The 20,983-nt window shown below is 39.2% G+C and overlaps 1 protein-coding gene across 1 annotated transcript in view; it reads right to left on the reverse strand.

Annotated features, from left to right (window-relative positions):
* The window catches only part of LOC149302508 (E3 UFM1-protein ligase 1-like), a 29,304-nt gene extending 11,435 nt beyond the window's left edge, over positions 1-17,869 (reverse strand). Inside the window, exons 1-11 of the mRNA XM_089482527.1 lie at positions 17,794-17,869; positions 13,767-13,913; positions 13,639-13,667; positions 11,339-11,436; positions 9,083-9,197; positions 7,619-7,752; positions 6,570-6,628; positions 4,404-4,550; positions 3,787-3,962; positions 926-1,105; positions 582-702 (exon numbers count right to left, since the gene is read on the reverse strand). Coding sequence (XP_089338653.1) covers positions 582-702; positions 926-1,105; positions 3,787-3,962; positions 4,404-4,550; positions 6,570-6,628; positions 7,619-7,752; positions 9,083-9,197; positions 11,339-11,436; positions 13,639-13,667; positions 13,767-13,913; positions 17,794-17,869 — 1,282 coding nt within the window. The remainder of the gene's footprint in view (positions 1-581; positions 703-925; positions 1,106-3,786; positions 3,963-4,403; positions 4,551-6,569; positions 6,629-7,618; positions 7,753-9,082; positions 9,198-11,338; positions 11,437-13,638; positions 13,668-13,766; positions 13,914-17,793) is intronic.
* Positions 17,870-20,983: the final 3,114 nt, after the last annotated feature.

The raw sequence follows: 20,983 nt of genomic DNA on the forward strand, positions 1-20,983 counted from the left end.
GAATACAGTTATTTTTTTTTTTTTTACAATGCCCAAGTAATTTGAAAAAGCAACTTGTACTTTAGACATTACAAGCTATGTTCTCTAAGTGGTCTGCACGCAGAAATCAGGCCCCAATAGAGACTGGCTGCTCCTGCAGATGACATAATCAGATGTCAATTGGCTTCAATGTTTGGTAATTTCACTTTCTGAAAATGACAACAGTATTTTACAAATGTCTTAAAATAAAACAATCTTTTTCCAGTGCAAACAAGTTATGGGTTAAGGAAGATCTACAGTGATTTTTGTTATAGACTATAAGAAGGGTTATTATTTTGAAGCTGATATAAAAATTAACCAACTGGATCCATGAGCTTGAGAAGTCTACACTAGCTTGATCAGTGGAAATTTGCTTGATTGTCAAAAGTATCTTAATATATTTATGACCTTTTTTGTTTACCAAAGCTGAAGATACTTTTGGGTGACAGATTGACTTTACTTGTTATTTCTAAGCTGAAATGCAAACATAATATATAACTGTTGACAACAGTAATGCTGTTGTAAACCTAAAAATGGGGAAATACATTAAACAACTTTTTAACCTGATGCCTTCTTCCTCCTTTCTTCCTTTTTGTCTTTTTTGCCTACAGCTGCATTTTCCAATACAGACGCTTGTTTGAGGTCTTCTTCCGTAACCAAGAAAACCGGGTTATTTTTCATTTCCTGCAAAAAAAATCCATATCTTAAATCCATGTTATGGCTGTTTTTAGAAAATGTTGGTAATGTATAAAAAAAACCTTTATGTTAAACTGAGTAAAGAAAAAAAATATTAACATGCATAACTGAAATGTTTGATTTGAAAAATTAAAACATTACTAACAAGTGCCAAATCTATTATAAATAAAATTAAGTGCTGCAATACATATATATATATATAATTGTGTACCTTTTCAGCCTTGTGATGCATGAGATCATTAAACACATTCATGCATTCGGCTATAAACTTTTCACTAACAACAATGGTATCTCCAAAGATTTGAGCAGAAGATGGTTTGTTCAGTGTCCTCATCGCTTGTTGGAGTAACATCCCAGCATCTTCCATAGATAGGCAACTCGGCAGCAAGGGCTAGGAATTATAATAATAATAAAAAAAGAGAGAGACCAATAAAAAAATTGAAAAAAAAAAATACTAAATACAACCACTGCTCAGTTAATATTTTGTTTGTTGAACAAAAAAAAAAGAGGTACACTACAAAGCAACTGTGACAGAGCTGTGCCAAGACAGGTGCACAGGGGGTAGAGGATAGAGAGGGGTCCCGATCAGTCACGGAGAACGAGGGGCTCATTAGTGAAAAACGTTTTCAGCGACCCACTCGGTATCCCTCTCCTCTGTTCCCTGGCGCCACCCGCCTTGGTGCGGACCTGAGAGTTATACTGTAGCACAGTCAGGCTCAGTATACATTGATGGGAGTTATGCTGTACCATCTAAATCACTAGGTTTGAGGAAAAAATTGCACTGATGAACTGTTTGGAGAGAAGTCAGTGACATGTTACGAGGTGAAGTTGGGGGTTCAAACAGGTGAAGTGTTCACCATTGAAAATCTGTATGGTTAGAGGGATTATGTTTCTTATCCCCTTAAGGCCCATGCTGTTTTTTTCTTTTTGTACCGAGGCTGTTTTAACATTTTTGGACAAGAAGTTCTGTCTTTTGATACCATTATTTTGATCATATTGTTTTAACTTTAAAAAAATCATAAAATATGGTGAAAACTTGAAAAAACACTTTCTTACTTTTATTTGAAAAATGTTTTTGCTTTTAGCAAGTTATAATGCAATAAGTGCAAGTAGTGTTTTGCCATTTCAAAAACATTTTTTCAAATCTGGTCATTCTGCTGTGACATTCTGAGTGACATCTCTGAAGCCAACCAATTAAATTTACACCCATCAGAGCATTTGTGTTTAAAAAAGGCACCCCAGGGTATTTGAAATCTTTCCATGCACTAATTTTACCATCAGGCTTTGTCAAACTCTGTGGTAGTAATTTGTTTGCGTTTTTTTCACACAAATTGTACTTCAGGTATGATTTTACAGCTCCTGGTATGTCTTTTTCAAACAACATTCCAATATGTCTTCTGCACAGTGATACCACCCATGCATGGATTTGTCAGGTTTGGGGGAGTAAAAGCCACATTTGAGAAATGCGCAATTCAGTAGGGCTGCAACAACTAATCGATAATAATCGAGAATGAAAATCGTTGCAAACGAATTTCATTATTGATTAGCTGAATCGATTTTTATCGATTATAAATCTGAAAAATACCCCTCATTATATAATCCGTTTCAGTGACTCACAGCAGCAGTTCCTACTTACCAGTCCCTCCCTGTAATCACTGTGACAACTGGCCCCGTCCCTTCCTTCACCCAGAACCACATGGCTGTGACACTCATCTAACTAAGTATGAAATTAATATATGGGCTGCTGAAAGTTAGGGGAGGTGGCGATTAATTTAGGGGAAGTTATGGTTAATGGGGTGTTTAGGGTTAAGTTAGGGGCTGTTGTGGTTGATGGGGTCTTTAGGGTTAATTTAGGAGATGTTGTGGTTAATGGGGGTGTTTAGGGTTAATTTAGGGTAGTTGTGTTTGATGGGGTATTTAGAGTTAATTTAGGGGGCTTGAGGGCTAATTTAATTAATTTAATAAACTTAAGTTAAGGTGCAGTTAGAGATAAAGGTGGGCAAACTAAGGGGAATCTAAATCCTGGGGGCAGTGAAGATTAACCCAGTATGGTGTCAGTGTGCTGTGAACGGGTCTGTGACTATGAGGGCACTATCAGATATCTGGGGGGTATAAGGCATATTTGGGGAGGACGGAGTGACATATCTGGGGGTATAAGGCATATACAGTATATAAGGCATATGTGGGGAGGGCAGTGTGGCATGTCTGGGGAGGACGGAGTGGTGTATCAGGGTGTATAAGGCATATCTGGGGCCACAGTGGCATATCTGGGGGTAGAGTGGAGTGGCATATGTGGGGAGGGCAGCGCGGCATGTCTGGGAGGCAGTGTGGCATGTCTGGGGAGGATGGAGTGGTGGGTATAAGGCGTATCAGGCACAGTGGCATATGTGGGAGGCAGCGTGGAGTGGCATATGTGGGAGGCAGCGTGGAGTGGCATATGTGGGAGGCAGCGTGGAGTGGCATATGTGGGAGGCAGCGTGGCATATGTGGGAGGCAGCGTGGCATATGTGGGAGGCAGCGTGGCATATGTGGGAGGCAGCGTGGCATATGTGGGAGGCAGCGTGGCATGTCTGGGAGGCAGCGTGGCATGTCTGGGAGGCAGCGTGGCAAGCCTGGGCTCAAATGTGCATAAATTGGGGGGGCTGGTTGGGAAATAAAGACAAGAAATGCATTTTATCAAAGTTTTTTTTATTCTGATGTTTGTATTAAACATCATTTGTTTATTAAATTATTTTAAATAAATGAAAAATTTACATTCATTTTTTTTATCCGATTAATGGAAAAAATAATCGGCCAACTAATCGATTATGAAAATAATCGTTAGTTGCAGCCCTACAATTCAGCTTTTTAACTTTGACATCTTGTCATCCTACCCCCATGTCCTATTTAGGACATCTTTGAAGACAGCCAAATTGAAGGTCATGTCCTGCACAGTACACGTTAGGTCCATTTTTGTTCATATTACCTTCATACCAATCAGTAATACATCTGCGTGGCTATTTTTTAAAGAACTATTTATTTGATGCAGATCTAACATACAGTGACATTTGTATTTCTATAATGGAAACATACCAATATATCCAGCCAGGATCCTGAGCTTACTGCCTCTTCAACTGAAGCCTCCACTTGATCAACAATGCTTTGGCCAACACAAGCCGACTTTAAATATAGTAAATGGGCAGACTTGTACCTTTTTCTGATATAACCAACAGGGTCTGGGATTCCCAGTCTAGACAAAGAATCAAACTCTATAAAGAGAGACAAAAAATGTGTTTTGTTTTTTTTCATCAACAAATCCTTCGTCTACAAGTGCATTTCAAAAGGAAAGGCTCAAAAATGTGAGTGTATATTAAAGTTCCTATGAAATCAAAGGGAGTGCATTGATGACCCTTAAGGAGACTGACTTGTCAGGGGTGGCAACTGAGAAAAGGAGGTAAGCTTGAAGCATTGCTACCAGAGCATTACAGTTTCCAGACCGTATTACTTTCCGAATTCATAAGTTTTTGAAATTATTATAAAAAAAAAAAAAAGGAACAGAAAACACTAATTTTCTCGGGGAAATAAACACTATATATAAAATTACTGCCAAACATGCTCCAAAACAGAATTTTCAAAATCACCTTAATTTAGCTGAAAACAAGATTCACAAAGACCTCCTTGTTTGCAAAATGGAGAAAAAAATGTGTTACCTAGGTAACCGTTTTGCTTGAAGAAGGCGTCTATCCAATTGCTCTGTGTTCTGGCATAGATGTCAGGAATAAACACAGCCTTATCCTGCCTCCCGCCGACTACCGTGCCCTTTAAGCGTCCACAGTTAACAAGTTCCTCCAACAGGGCTGCAAGAAAGGATGAAAGCAGCAAGCCTTTTTAAAGAATGTCTAAATGTAACCTTTTCAGTTCCATAGCAGGCTGCAATAGAGAACACAGAAGAGACCTTCCTTGTAGGGCTGCAACAACTAATCGATAAAATCGATAATAATCGATAATGAAAATCGTTGACAACGATTTTTATTATCGATTAATTGAATCGATTTTTATCGATTATTAAAAAGAGTTTTTTTCAGAGCAAATGCTCTGAAAAACTCCTCTCTTTATATAATCCAACCTCAAACAGAGATCGGATTAACACTAGAATCCAGATCCCCCGCAACGTTGCAGGGGACCTGGATTCCCCTCACTGTCAGCCGGTGGGTGTCCGTGCGATGCGCACAGACAACTTCTGCCTCTCCCCTCCGCTTCCGCTGGGGCTTCTACGATGCAGTGGCACCATCACATGATGTAGAAGCCCCAGCGGAAGTGAAGGGTAGTAACGGAGACAAGAGAATCGAGGTCTCCTGCAGAGGATCATCCTCTCTGTCAGCTCGTGGGGGTCTGCGCGACGCGCACAGACAGCCTCCGTTACTACCATTCACTTTCGCTGGGGCTTCTATAAAGCTGCAATGAAAGTGCCTGTCAGCAACGGAGGTTCACAAAACACCAGGGAGTCGGGAGAGAGGCAGACCGGTGTATGAGAGGGGGAGGAGTCAGAGGGGTGTATGGGAGGGTGGCTCCTCCTATACACCACTCTGCCTCTCTACCCGACTGACAGGAGGCAGAGTGGTGTATGGGAGGGGGGAGAGAGAGGCAGAGTGATGTATGGGAGAGAGGCAGAGTGATGTATGGGTGGGGGGAGGAGGCAGAATGGTGAATGGGAGGGGGAGGAGGCAGAGTTGTGAATGGGAGGGGGAGGAGGCAGAGTGGTGTATGGGTGAGTTATAGTGGTGTATGGGGGTATAATGAATTTCAGGGTAGCAGAGTGGTGTATGGGGGTGTAATAAATTTCAGGGAGACAAAGTGGCATATCTGGGGGAGTTAGAGTGGTGTATAGGGGAAGGTAGAGTGGTGTATGGGGGGTATAATGAATTTCAGAGTGGCATATCTGGGGAAGGCAGAGTGGTGAATCATGGAGTATAATGAATTTCAGGGTGGTGCAGGGCATTTATGGGGCGGAGTGGCATATCGGGGTACACAGTGGCATATAGGGAGGTATAAGGCATAAATGGGGGCGAGTGGCATATTGGAAGTTATAAGGCATATCGGGGGCACGGTGGCATATCGGGGGCACAGTGGAATCTCTGGCATATAGGAGGTATAAGGCATATCTGGGGCAGAGTGGCAAGCTGGGGGTCAGATGTGCATAACTGGGGGCAGTTTGGTAAATAAAAGAAAATTTAAACAAGGCTTTTTTCTCATAGTTTTTATTAAATATTTTTTTAGTTTTTATTAAATATGAAAATATGAATTCATATTTACTAATAACTTTGTATTAAAACCTAGTTTGAGAAACACTGTGTTTGGGTTCTTGTAGCTTTTATGATTATGTCAGAAAAATAAGAAGGTGAATAGAGAAATACCATTGTGATAAAGAGATGAAAGTGTAAATTTTAAGTTTTTTATTACATTATTTTAAATAAAAAAAATAGCATTTTTTTCTCCGATTAATCTTAAAAATAAATCGGCCAACTAATCGATTATTAAAATACTACTTCCTTGTTTTTCCCAAAGCAACAAAGCTTGTTCCTCACAACATCACAAAATATTAAAATACGGAACATATCATTTTGAAGAAATTTGTGCTTTTATATCTCAACAAGAGATTTTTCTAGAAGGAGGAATGTTTCTCTACAGATCCATGTAAGCACATAACGTAAGGCAACAGCAGTGAAAGTTTAGGAGCAACAATCAAATGTTCCTATATAAGCACACTCTGTACACATGTGTGCATATTGGTTTAGAAAATACATTTTATAAAGTGTTAGTAGTAAGTATTAATATACTAAACGAAAGAGTTTGTATTAAACACAATAAAGACTTACAATAAAGCAAGTGTTCCTGAAAACCATATTGGGTGATCAAATTGATGATTGGTGTTGGTCTGCAACAAGAAGAGATACAAACTTCTGGTTAGGTCTGGTTTAAGTTGATTATCACATACACTTACACATTAAAGTTCATACTTATATTAGATTACTGGTGGATCATGGAGTTTAAAATAATTCTGTTTTCATAGATTTTATCTTCCTAAGATCATCTTCACTTCTGCATGAGTGCTAATATATGTGTATTTGTGACATGGGAGGCTGTCATTGTCACTATGGAGAAGAGAGGCTTGTATCTGCTATGGGTGGATGCACATAGAGCATTCGCTAGCTTCACTGTGTGGAGACATAAGCCCCTCTTCTCCCCTCCGCAGCACTGATGACAATTTCCAGTGGCAAAACATGGCATCACCCAAGTTGCAAAAACAAAAATCCATTTAAATACAAAAAAAGAAAAGGTTTGGCTGTTTGGTGGATTTGGTGGGAGGGTAGGGGAAAGGGGAATGATTCAAATGTATTAAAAATAATGTGTTTAAAGTGGAAGGAAAAGTTGTACATAGGCAAAACAATGGGAAACAGAGATCACCAAGATCCCAGTAACGTGCTAGAAAATGATATCACGTGACTTGCTTTATACAAGGAGGGTGTAAAAAGTGGAAGGAAACTGTAAAGAAGGGCATAGAGACAAGCAAAAGAACTTCAGTTTTTACTTGAAGGGTACGTAACTGCTTCTTTACCGCAGGCCTGTTACTTTTGAATGACCCACACTCATTGAGCCTAAGCACAAAATGTCATTGTTGATCCTTTATTGCCACACCTGGAAACTACTAAAAATCTTCCAACATTTGCAGAACCTACAAAATCCATCCAAAAGCAGGATTTCCTATGGGTTTATATATGCACACTATAAGCCTTACAAACATGTGAATTAATGTCCAGGTAATGTTTCTGTAACACACTGCTTCACATGATGATTCTCTGAATTCTATTTTATCAACATTTTTTCCCCTCCAAAAAGTACAAAATCATCGGTTCTTGGTAATTACTTGGTAATTGCAGTGAAAAGGCCACGGAGGCGTGCCCGATGACGAGCCACAAAGGTCTCCGTATAAATCACACTTCTGTTGTTGCTCTGGTCGATCTTCCCTTGAACAATTTTACCAAGGCGTTGACTCAAGGACTGTGGAGAAAAAAACATTACACTTTGTGTGGATGGCATAGGTTCATATTTGCAAAATTACTTTTAATTTATCACCCTTTAATTTATCTTTTCTAACCAATTCATGCTGTCAAGGAACAAATATGATCTGCCATCAGATGACATTGTAATATATCATGATGTTGGAAGTATATACCTTTCAACATTTCAAGAAGGGCATTTTCTTTTAAAGATGGCGTGGATAGAATTTTACCTAGAATGCAGATGTGCATCAAGGCATTTTATCAAGAGACCTACTAATAGCATTTTTATGTAACACAGGCATTTAGTACTGTATTTTAGATATACTATTACATTTTTAAACTAATTTTTTACATACACATTGGCACCTTTAGGGCTGCAGATCACTGTGATTCTTTCACACCCACTCAACCTTCAAATATCTATGTCCCTAAGAGGTTCTTGTCCCGGATGAAAGGGACTCTTGCTTATATTTTGGAGGTCACTTTACATAATACTATGAGTATTGTTTTCACTGATGAAAGTGTGGATGGTCCAAGTAATCCTATGATTCCCCTACACACAGAAGGAGAGATTTTAAAGTATTTACAATGTCGAGTGCATAAAACAGCCTAACAGAAGGTGTAAATAATTATAGTAAACTATAAATTAGAATTATTCATTATTGGTAGGGAATACACAATTACACTTACTGAATAGGGTAATGGTTGCTTGAACTTACGCTGACCCAATTAAAGGGATGCCAAAATAAAAAAAAATACCTCTTTTTGACAAATATGACAAAACCTATTTTTTGTGGTAGACAGTGAGTTGCAATATCAGCGGTCAGCAGAAAATGTTTTGAAAATCATCTCACAGATCAAACTGTGCATTAAGAAGGGCCAGCTCATCTCTTCTTGCACGGGTCAAGGGATTAAAACACTGACAATAAAATGGATTCTCCTATATAAATACTTCAACTTCTATGTGCCAGCCAGACGGCATCTTCTGCCTCATAACAGGGAGCTCTTTTGGCGATCAGCTTCCCTGTAGCACCAATACTCATACCGGTTAAAAGGTATATCACTGATCACCCCAATCTACCCATTAACATTACGCCAAGTCAGGCACCCTTCATAGCTGATTTTCACCTGCCATTGCACATCTTTAAAAGGCACAACGCTGGGATATGGCATCCTATTCTAGTGCTCAGCGTTAAGGACCATGTAGGCCACAGTAGTAATGCCTTGGTTTAGACAAATGCAGCACTGATGCCACCTACCCTACAATGCATTGAAAGAGGGAGCTTCTGACCATAAGCAATTACGGTTTATGAAGAATCCTTTATTACCTCTGTCAGGAAGTCTCCTGGAAGGTCATACAACTTGCACAGTTCTGATATGGTCACTTGCCCAGCTTCTTGTAGTTTATCATTCACTTCTTCTGCTATTTGATCCAAATAGTTGCTAACAAATAAAGAAAAAATTTAGAATGGTTTGTGGCTGTTTCTTTACTGAATTAGAGATTTCAGTAAGTGCATTTGGAATTATGTATATATGTGTCTCTGGCATAAAATAAGTTTAATTGCAACATAATCAGTGCCAGCGCGCATATATTTATATCGTATTTGCTCGATTATAAGACAAGTTTTCTGTGCTGCCAATTTCAAGTGAGTGAATAATAAAGTACACATTTTACTTCCGACATAAACAGTTGTCCTAATGCAAACATACATAGCTTTCAGGTCTAGAAGCATTTTAAAAGCTGCGTTTTGGAAGGTGAATTCAGGTGAGACATTAAAAACCTATGAGCTGCAGCACTTAGTTGGGCTGAGGAATGTATATCTGACAGCTGTTTACCAAAACCTCACTAAATAATGTTTAGTACTAAAAGCAGACAGGAGTAGCAGGAGAAGTAATCCCGCACCGTGCTGCGGCTGCAGCACATAAATCATGGTTCAGTGTTTTCACATCATGCTCCCGCATGGCTTAAGAGGAGAAAGCAGCAGACTGAAGTAAGATACTTTATAACAGGGGGGAGACACGTAAACCAACAGCAAAACACATTACAAAGGCTAATGGTGCTTATTCAAGGACCTATGATCAGGGGGCTCTGGGCAGAAGCAGATTAACAATGGGCAAAAGTGGAATTTCCTGCAAGAAGGTCTCAGCTGGCCCTGTGTAATGTATAGGCAAAGTGAAGGATTTCTTAAAACTCTCCTCACAAATTAGGCTATTCAATATGCAGGACTGACTCAGCACTGTACACTGAGAGAGGGAAATCACTGTTGAACACATAGCAAAAACACAAATTTCCCCTGGTCTTATAGTGTAAAAAAAGCTCTGGTCTTTAAGGGGTTAAAGTACTCAAATATACATTCTCAGGGTCCCACGGACATTTAAGTGCCCCCTTAACAGTATGTTCCCAAAGTTGAATTGAGGCTGCCATCAAGATTACACTTTTATTTGTCTTTACTAAAAAAGTTAAGAAGCCATTAGAGCGGCTCTTCTGCAAAATATTTATTCAGTATCAGTTTAAAGGACACTCCAGCCACCATATGCACTTTAGTGGAAATGATACCTGTGGGTCACCTTTAAATTTAGTTTTTTTGTGCGTAAATATGCATTCTTTCCCTACCTGTCAGCTATTTACGTTGCAGGATATGCATTCAGCTTGCATACCCATGGCCAGCCGACTCCAGCTCTGGCTTCTGTGAGAAGTCAAGAAACTTTCAGGCGAAACATGTAAGATGCATATCACCTTCCTTTTGGTCTTCTGATTCACTTCATGGAGATTTTAAAAGATGAGAGTTGGTACCGTGTTAGCCGTAGAATTACAGGAGACAAGTGGAGTTTGAATGATACCTTTATTGGCTAACTGAGTAAATATAGATTGCAATCTATATTTACTCAGTTAGCCAATAAAGGTATCATTCAAACTCCACTTGTCTCCTGGAGATTTTAACTAAGACTGAATCAAGGATTTGGGATTTTTACATTACATTACTTTTTTCTCGCAGTTGGATGAGTGAGTGCACTAAACTTTTCTGCTTCTGATGATTTTCAATAAAAATGTAGGCCGGTCCTTCGGAGATTATTCAGTAACACCTCACAGTTTAGATGTTAAGACAGATGATTGCTTCATTTGACTCCCGTGACAAAGCCGCGGGAAGCAGTGAAATGCAATTCTGGTTTTGCGTGTGTTATTTTTTTCTTCTGGTTGAAGTGCTTGCTCGTTTATTTTAACCTACGTATACATCTGTTAGCTATCCTTGCTTCTAACTACTTATAGCAGCCGGACAATTATAATGGTGCAGGGGCTGGTGTGACCTGTCATTGCACATTCAGGACTGTTGGCAGTTACAGTGGTGGTCTATATTGTAGTAAAATATTTTCAGCTCACATTATACTTAACAACCAAAGAATAATGACATCCACTGTATTAAAACGAGAATTGGCACAGGAAAGAAAACAGAGGTTCAGAAGACCTATAAATCTGGATATGAGTAATTACCACATGAACAGGTAGATTATTTTGGTTTAAAACTTTTATTTTACATGTTAAATTTATAGCTTTTTTTTAATCCCATGCATTTATTGCTACTTACCAATCCACTAACTGTCCAAGCACCAGCTGGATACTTTTGTCTAGTTTTATAAGCTCATTTGCCCTGCTTTCAATATGAGTCAGGTCAACGTTCACCACCTAAACATAAGAAAACATGCTAATAAAAACCGTAATTACAAGTATTTACATACAAGCATCCTGTCAAACTAATATTCAGATTTTGGGGGGTCGTCTTATAATCAGGGTCGTCTTATAATAGAGCAAATACGGTAATTACTGACTCGGCAACAACTGCTTGCTGGGCATTTCCCCCTAACACTAGGAATCATACTGAAAAAGGTATCTCCTTGTTTGTATCACTAGCAGAGACTCCTGACAATCTAAATTCATGTCAGTTCTCAACAAAAATATGAAGGAGCAAAGAAAGCAAAGCAATCCTCATATGAAGTGCAGACCACAAGAAAAGTGATTTAATTCATAGATAGGACAAAAGTTGAGAGGGGGCCGGAAGATACAAAAAGGCTTTCCTGCCTCTCCCCTCACTTGCACTTTTTTGGACTTCCATGGCAATGCCGCTGAACACAAGCCAAAGATCACAATGCCAAACGTCCGCTGGAGGGTCTAAAGAACACCACAGCGGACTCTGTAATCATCTGGAAGGTTGATGGATCGATCTGGGTTTGGTAGATGCCAGGAGACCGCTACCTGATGGATTTCATACTGCCTGCTGTAGAGTGGACAAGGAGTTTGATGGAGAAGGGATAATACTCTGGGACAGTTTTTTTCAGTGTTTGGGTAGGCCCCTTCCATGTACTCTTTCGGGTTCATGTGAAGGGTACATGCTACAGCATGCAAACACGTTTTAGACAACTGTATGCTTCCGACTCTAGGGTTGGCCCTTTTCTTGTTCCAGCATGACTGTGTCACTGTGCATAAAGCAAGGTCCATGATCATGGTATGATGAGTTTGGTGTGGGAAAAAACGTTAGTAGCCTGCACAGACCTCCGACCGTAATACTTTGGGATGAATCGGAATATCAGTTGCGGGCCAGGCTTTCTCATCCAACATCAGTGCTGAATGGGTACAAATTCTATAGCCGCAAGGGTAGGGGCAACTCCATATTAATGCCCATAGTTTTGGAATGGGAAGCATAACAAGCATGCATAGCTATGATGGTCAGTTGTCCACGTACTTTTGGTCATATAGTGTACTTTGGATCATTTTATAGCAATGCTTATGGAGTCCGAAAACATGTTGTTATGTAAAAACCTTAAAAAATGTTCCTCAAAACTCATTTTACATAATGGTGGGAGTTTTCCTTTAAGCAGATATAGTTAAAGAAGAGTATCTCTTATATTTTAAACAGATCAAAAGACTAATTTAGACTTGATATGACCACATGACAGAACACATTATTTAAAAAAAAAAAAAAAAGGCATAGTTTTCCTACTGTGGTGAGAAAAAAAATTGCATATGTATTTTATATACAGAGAGTGAAGCGCTGATATTCTTTACACACTTCATTTTCGGAGTTTTTTTTAATAAGAACATTTCAAACTAATATTCATTACTTTTCTTTAGTAGCCTCATTCCAAGATCGATATGAAAACGATATTTGCCTTGATATGCTATTAGAAAACCAATCTTTTATTTATGAGACAGCACATCCGATGTTACTGCTACATTTGTAGACTGTTTTTTTTGTCCTTGGAAAACCTATCATCATAGTCAGTACAGATAAAATAACACCAAGATAAGACATATCATAAATATTGTTTAAAAGTTTGCTGAGTTTCCAGACAGCTCCAAAAAACGTACTGTACACTGCCAGATATTCGCCCACCACCCTGCTAGATGTTTTTATAACAAATTGCTCAGAAGCACGTTGGCATGAATCATGTTTAGATTAAAGAAAGAAGGCAGGGTTTCAAATACTTTTAAAAGTAACTTAATATTGTGTTAATATCTTTTCTTTTTGCTAAGTCAGCAAACCTGGACATTTTTGTTTAACAATTAAATCTAGCATGCACTTTGCCCAATAGTTCCAAACCCAGGTACACCTAGTCTGTCTTGATGGGTTTTTTTATTATTTTTTTTTTTTTACTTATTACTGTTATACGGCTCCACAATCTCTTGTCATAGCATATCTAATATATCTGTTTTGATCATGAAAAACCCATGCAATATTAGACTTCATACTATTACACATCAAGAGGGTAATTTATGTTAAATATTTACATCATATACACTGAGCTACTTTCCATTTAATCAAATATCAGAAGTTAACATGTAGAGAATAACTTAAATATCTAAGCAATACAATTTTACAACGGAACTCACCTGCTGTAATTCCACTATGTTCACACGACCTGTAAAAAAATAAAAATATTAATTTTACAACATTTTCAGCCAATAGAAAAAATGGATGAGATATATACCTACTTAAGACATGTATGAAATGAACTTACCCCCTCGAACATGAAGTTCATCCCTTATTTCCTTGGTAATCTGTAATGGCGTCACATATTCCTTCCCATCAAGTGTATGCACGACATCCAACTGTTTTTCAGCAATTAGTTTGGCAACAATCTCTATGCAGTTCCGCTCAGACAACCCACAGACAAAAAAAAGAATTAACTTCAACTGCTGTTCATGAGCTTTCTCAGGTTAAAAAAAAAACTATGTATAGCCAGGCTCTGCGCTTCTTCATTATGGTTTTTAGGTAATAAATATAATACCTTGCGCACTTTAATAAACTGCTCATAATTAACAAATATATTAACATGATCAGCATATCTTTTTCCCCCTCTAATTGCCATTTCTGTGTTAAAGCAACTAGTCAAAGACATGTAAAAATATATGTAGCCAGGCAGATTTGGATCATATATAAGTTAGGAAACAAATAAAGGGAAGTATAGTCCACAAATTATTTTTGTCTGATCCCTACTTTATTGTTAATGATTAGTAAGCATTTCTTTTGGGTAGGAGATATTCATTTAATAAAACTACCTTTTAAGCTCACATCATGAGGCAGACAAAACTACTAGTAAAAATTACAGATAAGCCAAAATAGGCTATACACAGGACGGTCGTTAGCAAGCACCGCTCTCTATCTGCATCATTATAGTTCAGCATGATATTAGAACTAATAAGACAGAGAAAACAGAGGTGCGGCACTGTACAAGCATTCTAGGCAGGTGCTAAAATACTGTAAAGTAAGAATGCTCCATAATTAGACATATTAACAGTTTATTTTAACATTTAACAAAATGCAAAGCGAGTAAAGAGAAGAAAAATCGGAATCAAATTAATATTTGGTGTGACCACCCTTTGTCTTCATAACAGCATTAATTCTTCTAGTTACACTTGCACAAAGTCAGGGATTTTGTAGGCATATAATTAGGTGTATGATTAAACAATTATACCAAATATGTGCTAATGTTAATACATTTAATATGGCGGTTAAAACACAATCATTAACTGAAATAGCTGTGTAGGAGGAATAAAAGTGGGTGAGGAACAGCCAAACTCATTAATAATGACAGTTTAATGTCAGAAGTCATACATCATGACAAGACTAAGCATAGCAACAAGACACGTGTTAGTTATTCTTCATCAGCAAGGTTTCTGTCAGGCAGAAATTTCAGGGCAGGCAGTTTCCAGGTGTTTTGCCCAACCTCTTTCGAAGAAGCACAAAGAAACAGGAAATAATGACAGCCAAGGAAATTTTGTTCAGCAGATGAAAGACATATCATGCTTTCTTCGTTCCGCAATAGGAAGACGTCCAGCTGCGCCATCAGCTCAGCATTGGCAGAAAAACAGTGGGACCCTGGAACACCCATCCGGAGAAGTCTGGTCAGAAGTGGTCTTCACGGAAGACTTGTGGCCAAAAAAGCCATACCTCTGATGTGGAAACAAGGCCAAGCAACTATTTACGAAAACACAGGAACTTGGGTGCAGAAATATGGCAGCAGGTGCTCTGGACTAAAGAGTCAAAATCTGAAATATTTGGGTGTAGCAGAAGGTAGAGAATGGAACAAGAATGAGTGTTTGCAGGCAGCAGTAAAGCATGGTGGAAGTTCCTTTAAAGTTTGAGGCTGCATGTCTGCAAATGGAGTTGGGGATTTAGTCGGAATTAATGGTCTACTCAACGATCTGAAGTACATGCAGATATTTATCCATCATGCAGGATAATAATTGATGCTGTTTCAAAGGCAAAAGCTGGTGACACCAGATATTGATTTGACTTAGATCAGGGCTCAACAAATCCCAGGCGCCAGGTCGCCATGGCGCCTAGGAGTTTGTCAGCCTCTTACATCCACAAAACAAATGCCCCTGCGTCACCACGCGGGGGCGCTGCTGCTGCTCCACAGCACAACCACTCAGAGCCCGCCCCCAAGCCTGAGATCACTCCCACGGAGTGATCCTGTAGGCTGAAACCGCGATTGCAGGTAAACCTGCAATAGCGTTTTCAGCTGCCACAGGCAGCTTCAGGAAAGGGGCTTCAGTGTTGATTGGGTCCCCACACAAGTGTGGGGACCTGACACAACATCCCCCTGCTGCCTGATCGCTCCATGAGAGCAACAGGGCAGCGTTAACCCCTTCAATGCCGCGATCGCGGCATTTTAGGGGTTAATTCACGTTTTGTACGGGGCTCTGCTGCTGGTGGCCTGCCTGGAAGCCCAGGCAGGCCAGCAACAGCAAAAACGAGCCCCCCCACAAGCCCTTTGATGACTCCTGTAGGCATGGAAGCCTACAGCAGTCATCAGAGACCCCCCCCCTGCAATGGCTGGTCTATAGACCAGCAATTGCTTCCCAGCTGCCAGAGGCAGCTTCAGGGACAGGTGGAGAGGGTTCTTTGGTCTCCACATGAGTGTGGAGGCCAGCCCCAACACCCCCCTGCTGCCTGATCGCTCCATGAGAGCGACAGTGCAGCGTTAACCCCTTCAATTCCACAATTGTGTATAACACATTCGTGGCATTGCAGGGGTTAACATTTAAACATTCAAAAATAATAATAATTAAAAAAAAAAAAACCCCAACAAAAAACAGCACTGACCTGAAAGTCCAGGGTGCTTCCAGGTCAAATGCTGTGAGTTTAGTAAGTGGGCTGATGATGATCAGATCACTCCTAACCAACTGTTAGTTTAAAAAAAAAAATCCTGGCTCCTAACTTTTTTAGCTGGTGCCTAGATTCACAACATATTTGTCAAGCCCTGACTTAGATGTTTCTTCTGTTCTATCTCGCCTAGGATTTTCTTAAATCCTAAAAATAAACTATGACCATGTCCATTTTTTTTTTTTTTAAAGTATTCTGACTTCATTCTTCCCTAAAACTTTCGCACAGTACTATATATTTAAACAAATAAAACTGGTCCTGTCCGCCAAAAATGCGTGGATTCTGGAAAATATTACATTTCATACATTGTGTGAGTGAGCTGCCAGTGCCAGGCAGCAGCAGTTTTGGGGGCGCAAGCTGGATCTTCAGCATCTGAGGCTAAACCTCATATTCCTCCTCTCTTTATGAGCCAGAAAGACATTGGTGGTGTGGCTGAGGGCACACATCTTCACTAAAATTGACACTTGGTATTCTGCCCACATTAACCGGCTACCATATCTGCTTTTTAATTGCTGGAAAAAGCCAGCAACTCGTTGATAAAACTAAAACATTATAGATACTATATCACCTGTTGTCTCTGTAAGTCAATTTGTTATGTTACATACTACTTGTTATGTCCTGTCTACCCATTGTACAGCGCTACGGAATTTGATGGCGCTATATAAAACAATAAATAATAATAATATAACGCTTCACCTGTAAATTTAGTAGCACATTGTAAAAACATATGGTGGAATGATGACTTTAGGAGGCAGGGCTCTCAAACTTCTGTAAGAAGACCTTTGGCAGGTAACACACAGAGAATAGCGTGTTTATAATACACTAAAATATTAACCTGTCATTTAAATAACCCCTTTTCTGATTTCAGTATTTGGCTTAACTATGCATTGGTGCCAGCATTCAGAACCAAAGGTAGGATTTATTACCTTATGCTATTGTACACATCTTTTATATTTCAGTATTCTACCTTGCTGTAGAAGATTGGGTTTTTTTTCTCATATTAAAAGATAGTTTCACATTTTAACACGATTTTTATAAACTTGATCCTAAACAGACTAGCCTAGGGTTATCCATATGCTAAATTTACAACTCCCATGATGCAGTGTGCATCCTATAAGAAAACCAGTGTTCGTAAGAATTAGTGCAGATTCTGTTCCATAGTAGCAGAAGAGCTACCTGTTGCATAAGTTCTTACATGTGAGAGAACAAAGCCCCTTATTTAAGTAAAACTCGACACTTCTGTAATGCCATAACTGCTATTAATGTGCATCTGACAGGGGCAAGGCCCACATTAACATAGAGTGCATTGTCCCCATTTCCGTAGCGTTGCCGGCTGTTCACCTAACTCCCCAGCTCGGTGATGCTGCCGGGTTACCTCTGTACTGTATCGCTGAGCTGGGCTCGCTGGAAGTCAGCTGCCAGCCGCCTTATTTCTTCCCAGTCTGCAGACATGGCTCTTGTCAAAAACTCAAGTGTTCTCCACTGATACACACGTCAGCTCAGCGACTACGGAAAGCAAGAAGAACCAAAAGCGTTGTTAGCGGAAACCGTTTAGAACAGCAAGTATTCGATATTGGCAACACGGACAGTCCACGAACATCAACGTTTTGGGGAAGGGGAAAAAAACAACGGACCACTTAAATTTTTCCATATAAGATTATGGTGGATGATTAACTGGTTTATTTGCTGCTAAATAAAACTTACTCTGAACACGAATTAACCCCTTCGTTATCGGACAGGCTTTCAATTGTTGTACCTTCAGTAACAAAGGCTGTTTTGACATCTTTGCAGTGTACGTTTTTATCTGTAAATCTCTTATTTTTTTCCTGTTATTTTGATCATATCTATTTTACTATGAAAAAAATAAAAGTATAGTGAGAAATGAAAAAAAAACACACTTTTTTTCACTTTTTTATAAAAATCTTTTGCTGCCAAATAGACTCTAATATTTGTCCTGAGTTTAGAAATGTCCAATGTTTTTATGTTTTGTTGCAGGTTATTGGGCAGTAAGTACAAGTATTGTATTGTTGTTTCAAATCTGGTCAGCCTGCTTCCATGTCCTATTTGGGACATCTGATGTCAGCGGGTAGTCCTGGTCCCATCCTGCAAGGGTAGGCTCCAGGTAGCTGGAGCCTAAACGTTCCCAGATGTGGCTGCTGTGCATATCCATGCTTCGGCCACACTGACATCATCAGGAGGCTATTGACCCTGTATAGAAGCCCTCACTCATAGAATTTACAAAAAAATAGATATATCTGCTGAGACTGAGTGCCCTTCTTCTATTGCAACTGTAGTGCTTATGCATGAGGAACACACTTTGACCGGGACGTTTTTGTCCTGGGGCCACAGTACTAAACTCCCCACAGGGGGATATGTGGCCCTTCCTTTCCTCCCTGGAGGGTGCTCTCTGAGCACCTCAGGCTTCAAAGAACCCATTCAACAATGAGACCAAAAGGCTGAGCTTTCCTTATTTCACAAGTACTTGCTTGATCTTAGCCAAAAGGCTCACTGTTTAGTGTTTAATGCTCACGTAATAGCACAAATATTCAACCTATTCGTAATGATGGAACACCAATCCAAAATAACAGATGTTATATTTAAAGAGTACATTTTTAAAGTGTAATTTGACATTCAGGTCTTCTGCAGTACACAATTTAAATTTACATCCGCTAATTAGAAGTACTGCAGACTGCAGTTAATACGTCCCTTAGAAGGCTGAATGTCAAAAGGGCCAAGAAATATATATTGTGCCTGTAGATGTTACAACATACAGTATCGTTGAATTACCTGGTACACAAAGGGTGCTTGATGTAAAAGATCTCAGACTTCAGGTCTCAGAGAAGCAGTGCTTGAAGTGCATTATGCTTATATTTATCTCAAAAAACTGCTTTTCAGGCTCTCTGAACAATTTGAAGTTGACTGCTTATGTACTCAAGGGGTACCAAAAGTGCTGAGAGTAAATGTTGTGAAAGCCACCAGAAAGATGTGTTTTTATAGCATCATATGTCTAAAAAAGTTGCAAACTAATGTTATGCACTTAGTTAATAACTAATAATTTTTCTATGCCTAACAAAAATGTGTTAACCTACAAAAATAGGTTTGTTAAACCTACAAAAATATAATCATGATCAAAAATGGATGTGAACATTGTGCTTATTTTTTTACTTGGTCATCTTAGATTTCTGCGTTCATTGTGTCTGTATTTTATCAGAAGATATCAGATGTTAGTGTTAATGTTTGTTTAATTGGCTAAAAGTAAAGGCTTCTGAACAAAATGTTTGAGAAATTGAGGAAAAACTGTGTTTATGGGAGGTGTTAAATATAATGAAATAGGGCATGCTAGCTATCAGATTATAGTACGCTGTGAAAACTATCAGAGAAGTGTTAAATTGTATGTCATTATATGTCAGAATAAAGGATACTACATTAAAGGCAATTTCTCAGCTTTTAATTAAATTATTTTCTAAGTGAATACAGAGTACTGATGTGTCAGTAGAAGGTACCTTTGTAATAAATGCCCACTTGGGTGTCATCAATGTCCAGCAGGGATCTATTTACTGACAGGCAGAAATCAATAGAGTAAGGTATTTGTATTATCACCAGTTGTAGCTATTAGCCATCTCTTTCTAGAGGTCAGTAAACAAGCTGCTGGGGAAGTAGGTATACTTTAAATCCAAATGTGCGTAACTTGTAATTGTGTTTATTACGATTAACAAAGTTCCAGTGAATCAAGTGGATTACAGGGGAAAATATAACGCTTGAATCAGCGCTTACTCATAAGCAGGGGCGTACCTAGAGTATTTGGTACCTGGGGCGGATCCTATATGTGGCACCACCCCCCACACACACACAGACACACTTTAAAACTGCATAGCTTCTACCTTTATATACCGGCGCAGACACTGAAGGTGGTACAGCATTACTGTTATCATTATATACTGAGGCAGACATTGACGGTGGTACAGCATAACACTTATCACGATATACTGAGGCAGAAATTGACGGTGGTAAAGCATAACACCTATCACTATATACTGAGGCAGACATTGACGGTTGTACAGCATAACATCTATCACTATATACTGAGGCACACATTGACGGTGGTACAGCGTAATCCCTATCACTATACATTGAGCCAGACATTGACAATAGTGCAGCATAACTCCTATCACTATATACTAAGCCAAACATTGATGTGGTGTAGGCCTACCACTTCATTGTCTGGCTTAGGGATGCACCGAAACGAATTCTGGACTGAAACCGAAAATGCAGCATTTACCTAGCCGAAACTGAATATGACCCCCCCCACACACACCATAAAAAAAATCTAACACTTTTATATAAAGTAAGTAACACACCAAAATAGGACAAAACAATTAAATAACAATATATATATATATATATATATATATATATATGATTGTTAACAGCAATCACATTCCTATCATGCCCAGGGATACCCAGATTCCAGGATGTACTTGCAGACTTGGCATGATAGAAGTATGATTGCCCTATCTACCCCTTCTCACTCCCTTCTCCCTATCTACCCCCTATCCCCCGTCTCAC

Source organism: Sceloporus occidentalis, unplaced genomic scaffold (assembly GCF_023333645.1).
Source record: "Sceloporus occidentalis isolate IW3139 unplaced genomic scaffold, rSceOcc1.0.p SCAF_19, whole genome shotgun sequence".
In the NCBI taxonomy this organism is placed as follows: Eukaryota; Metazoa; Chordata; class Lepidosauria; order Squamata; family Phrynosomatidae; genus Sceloporus; species Sceloporus occidentalis.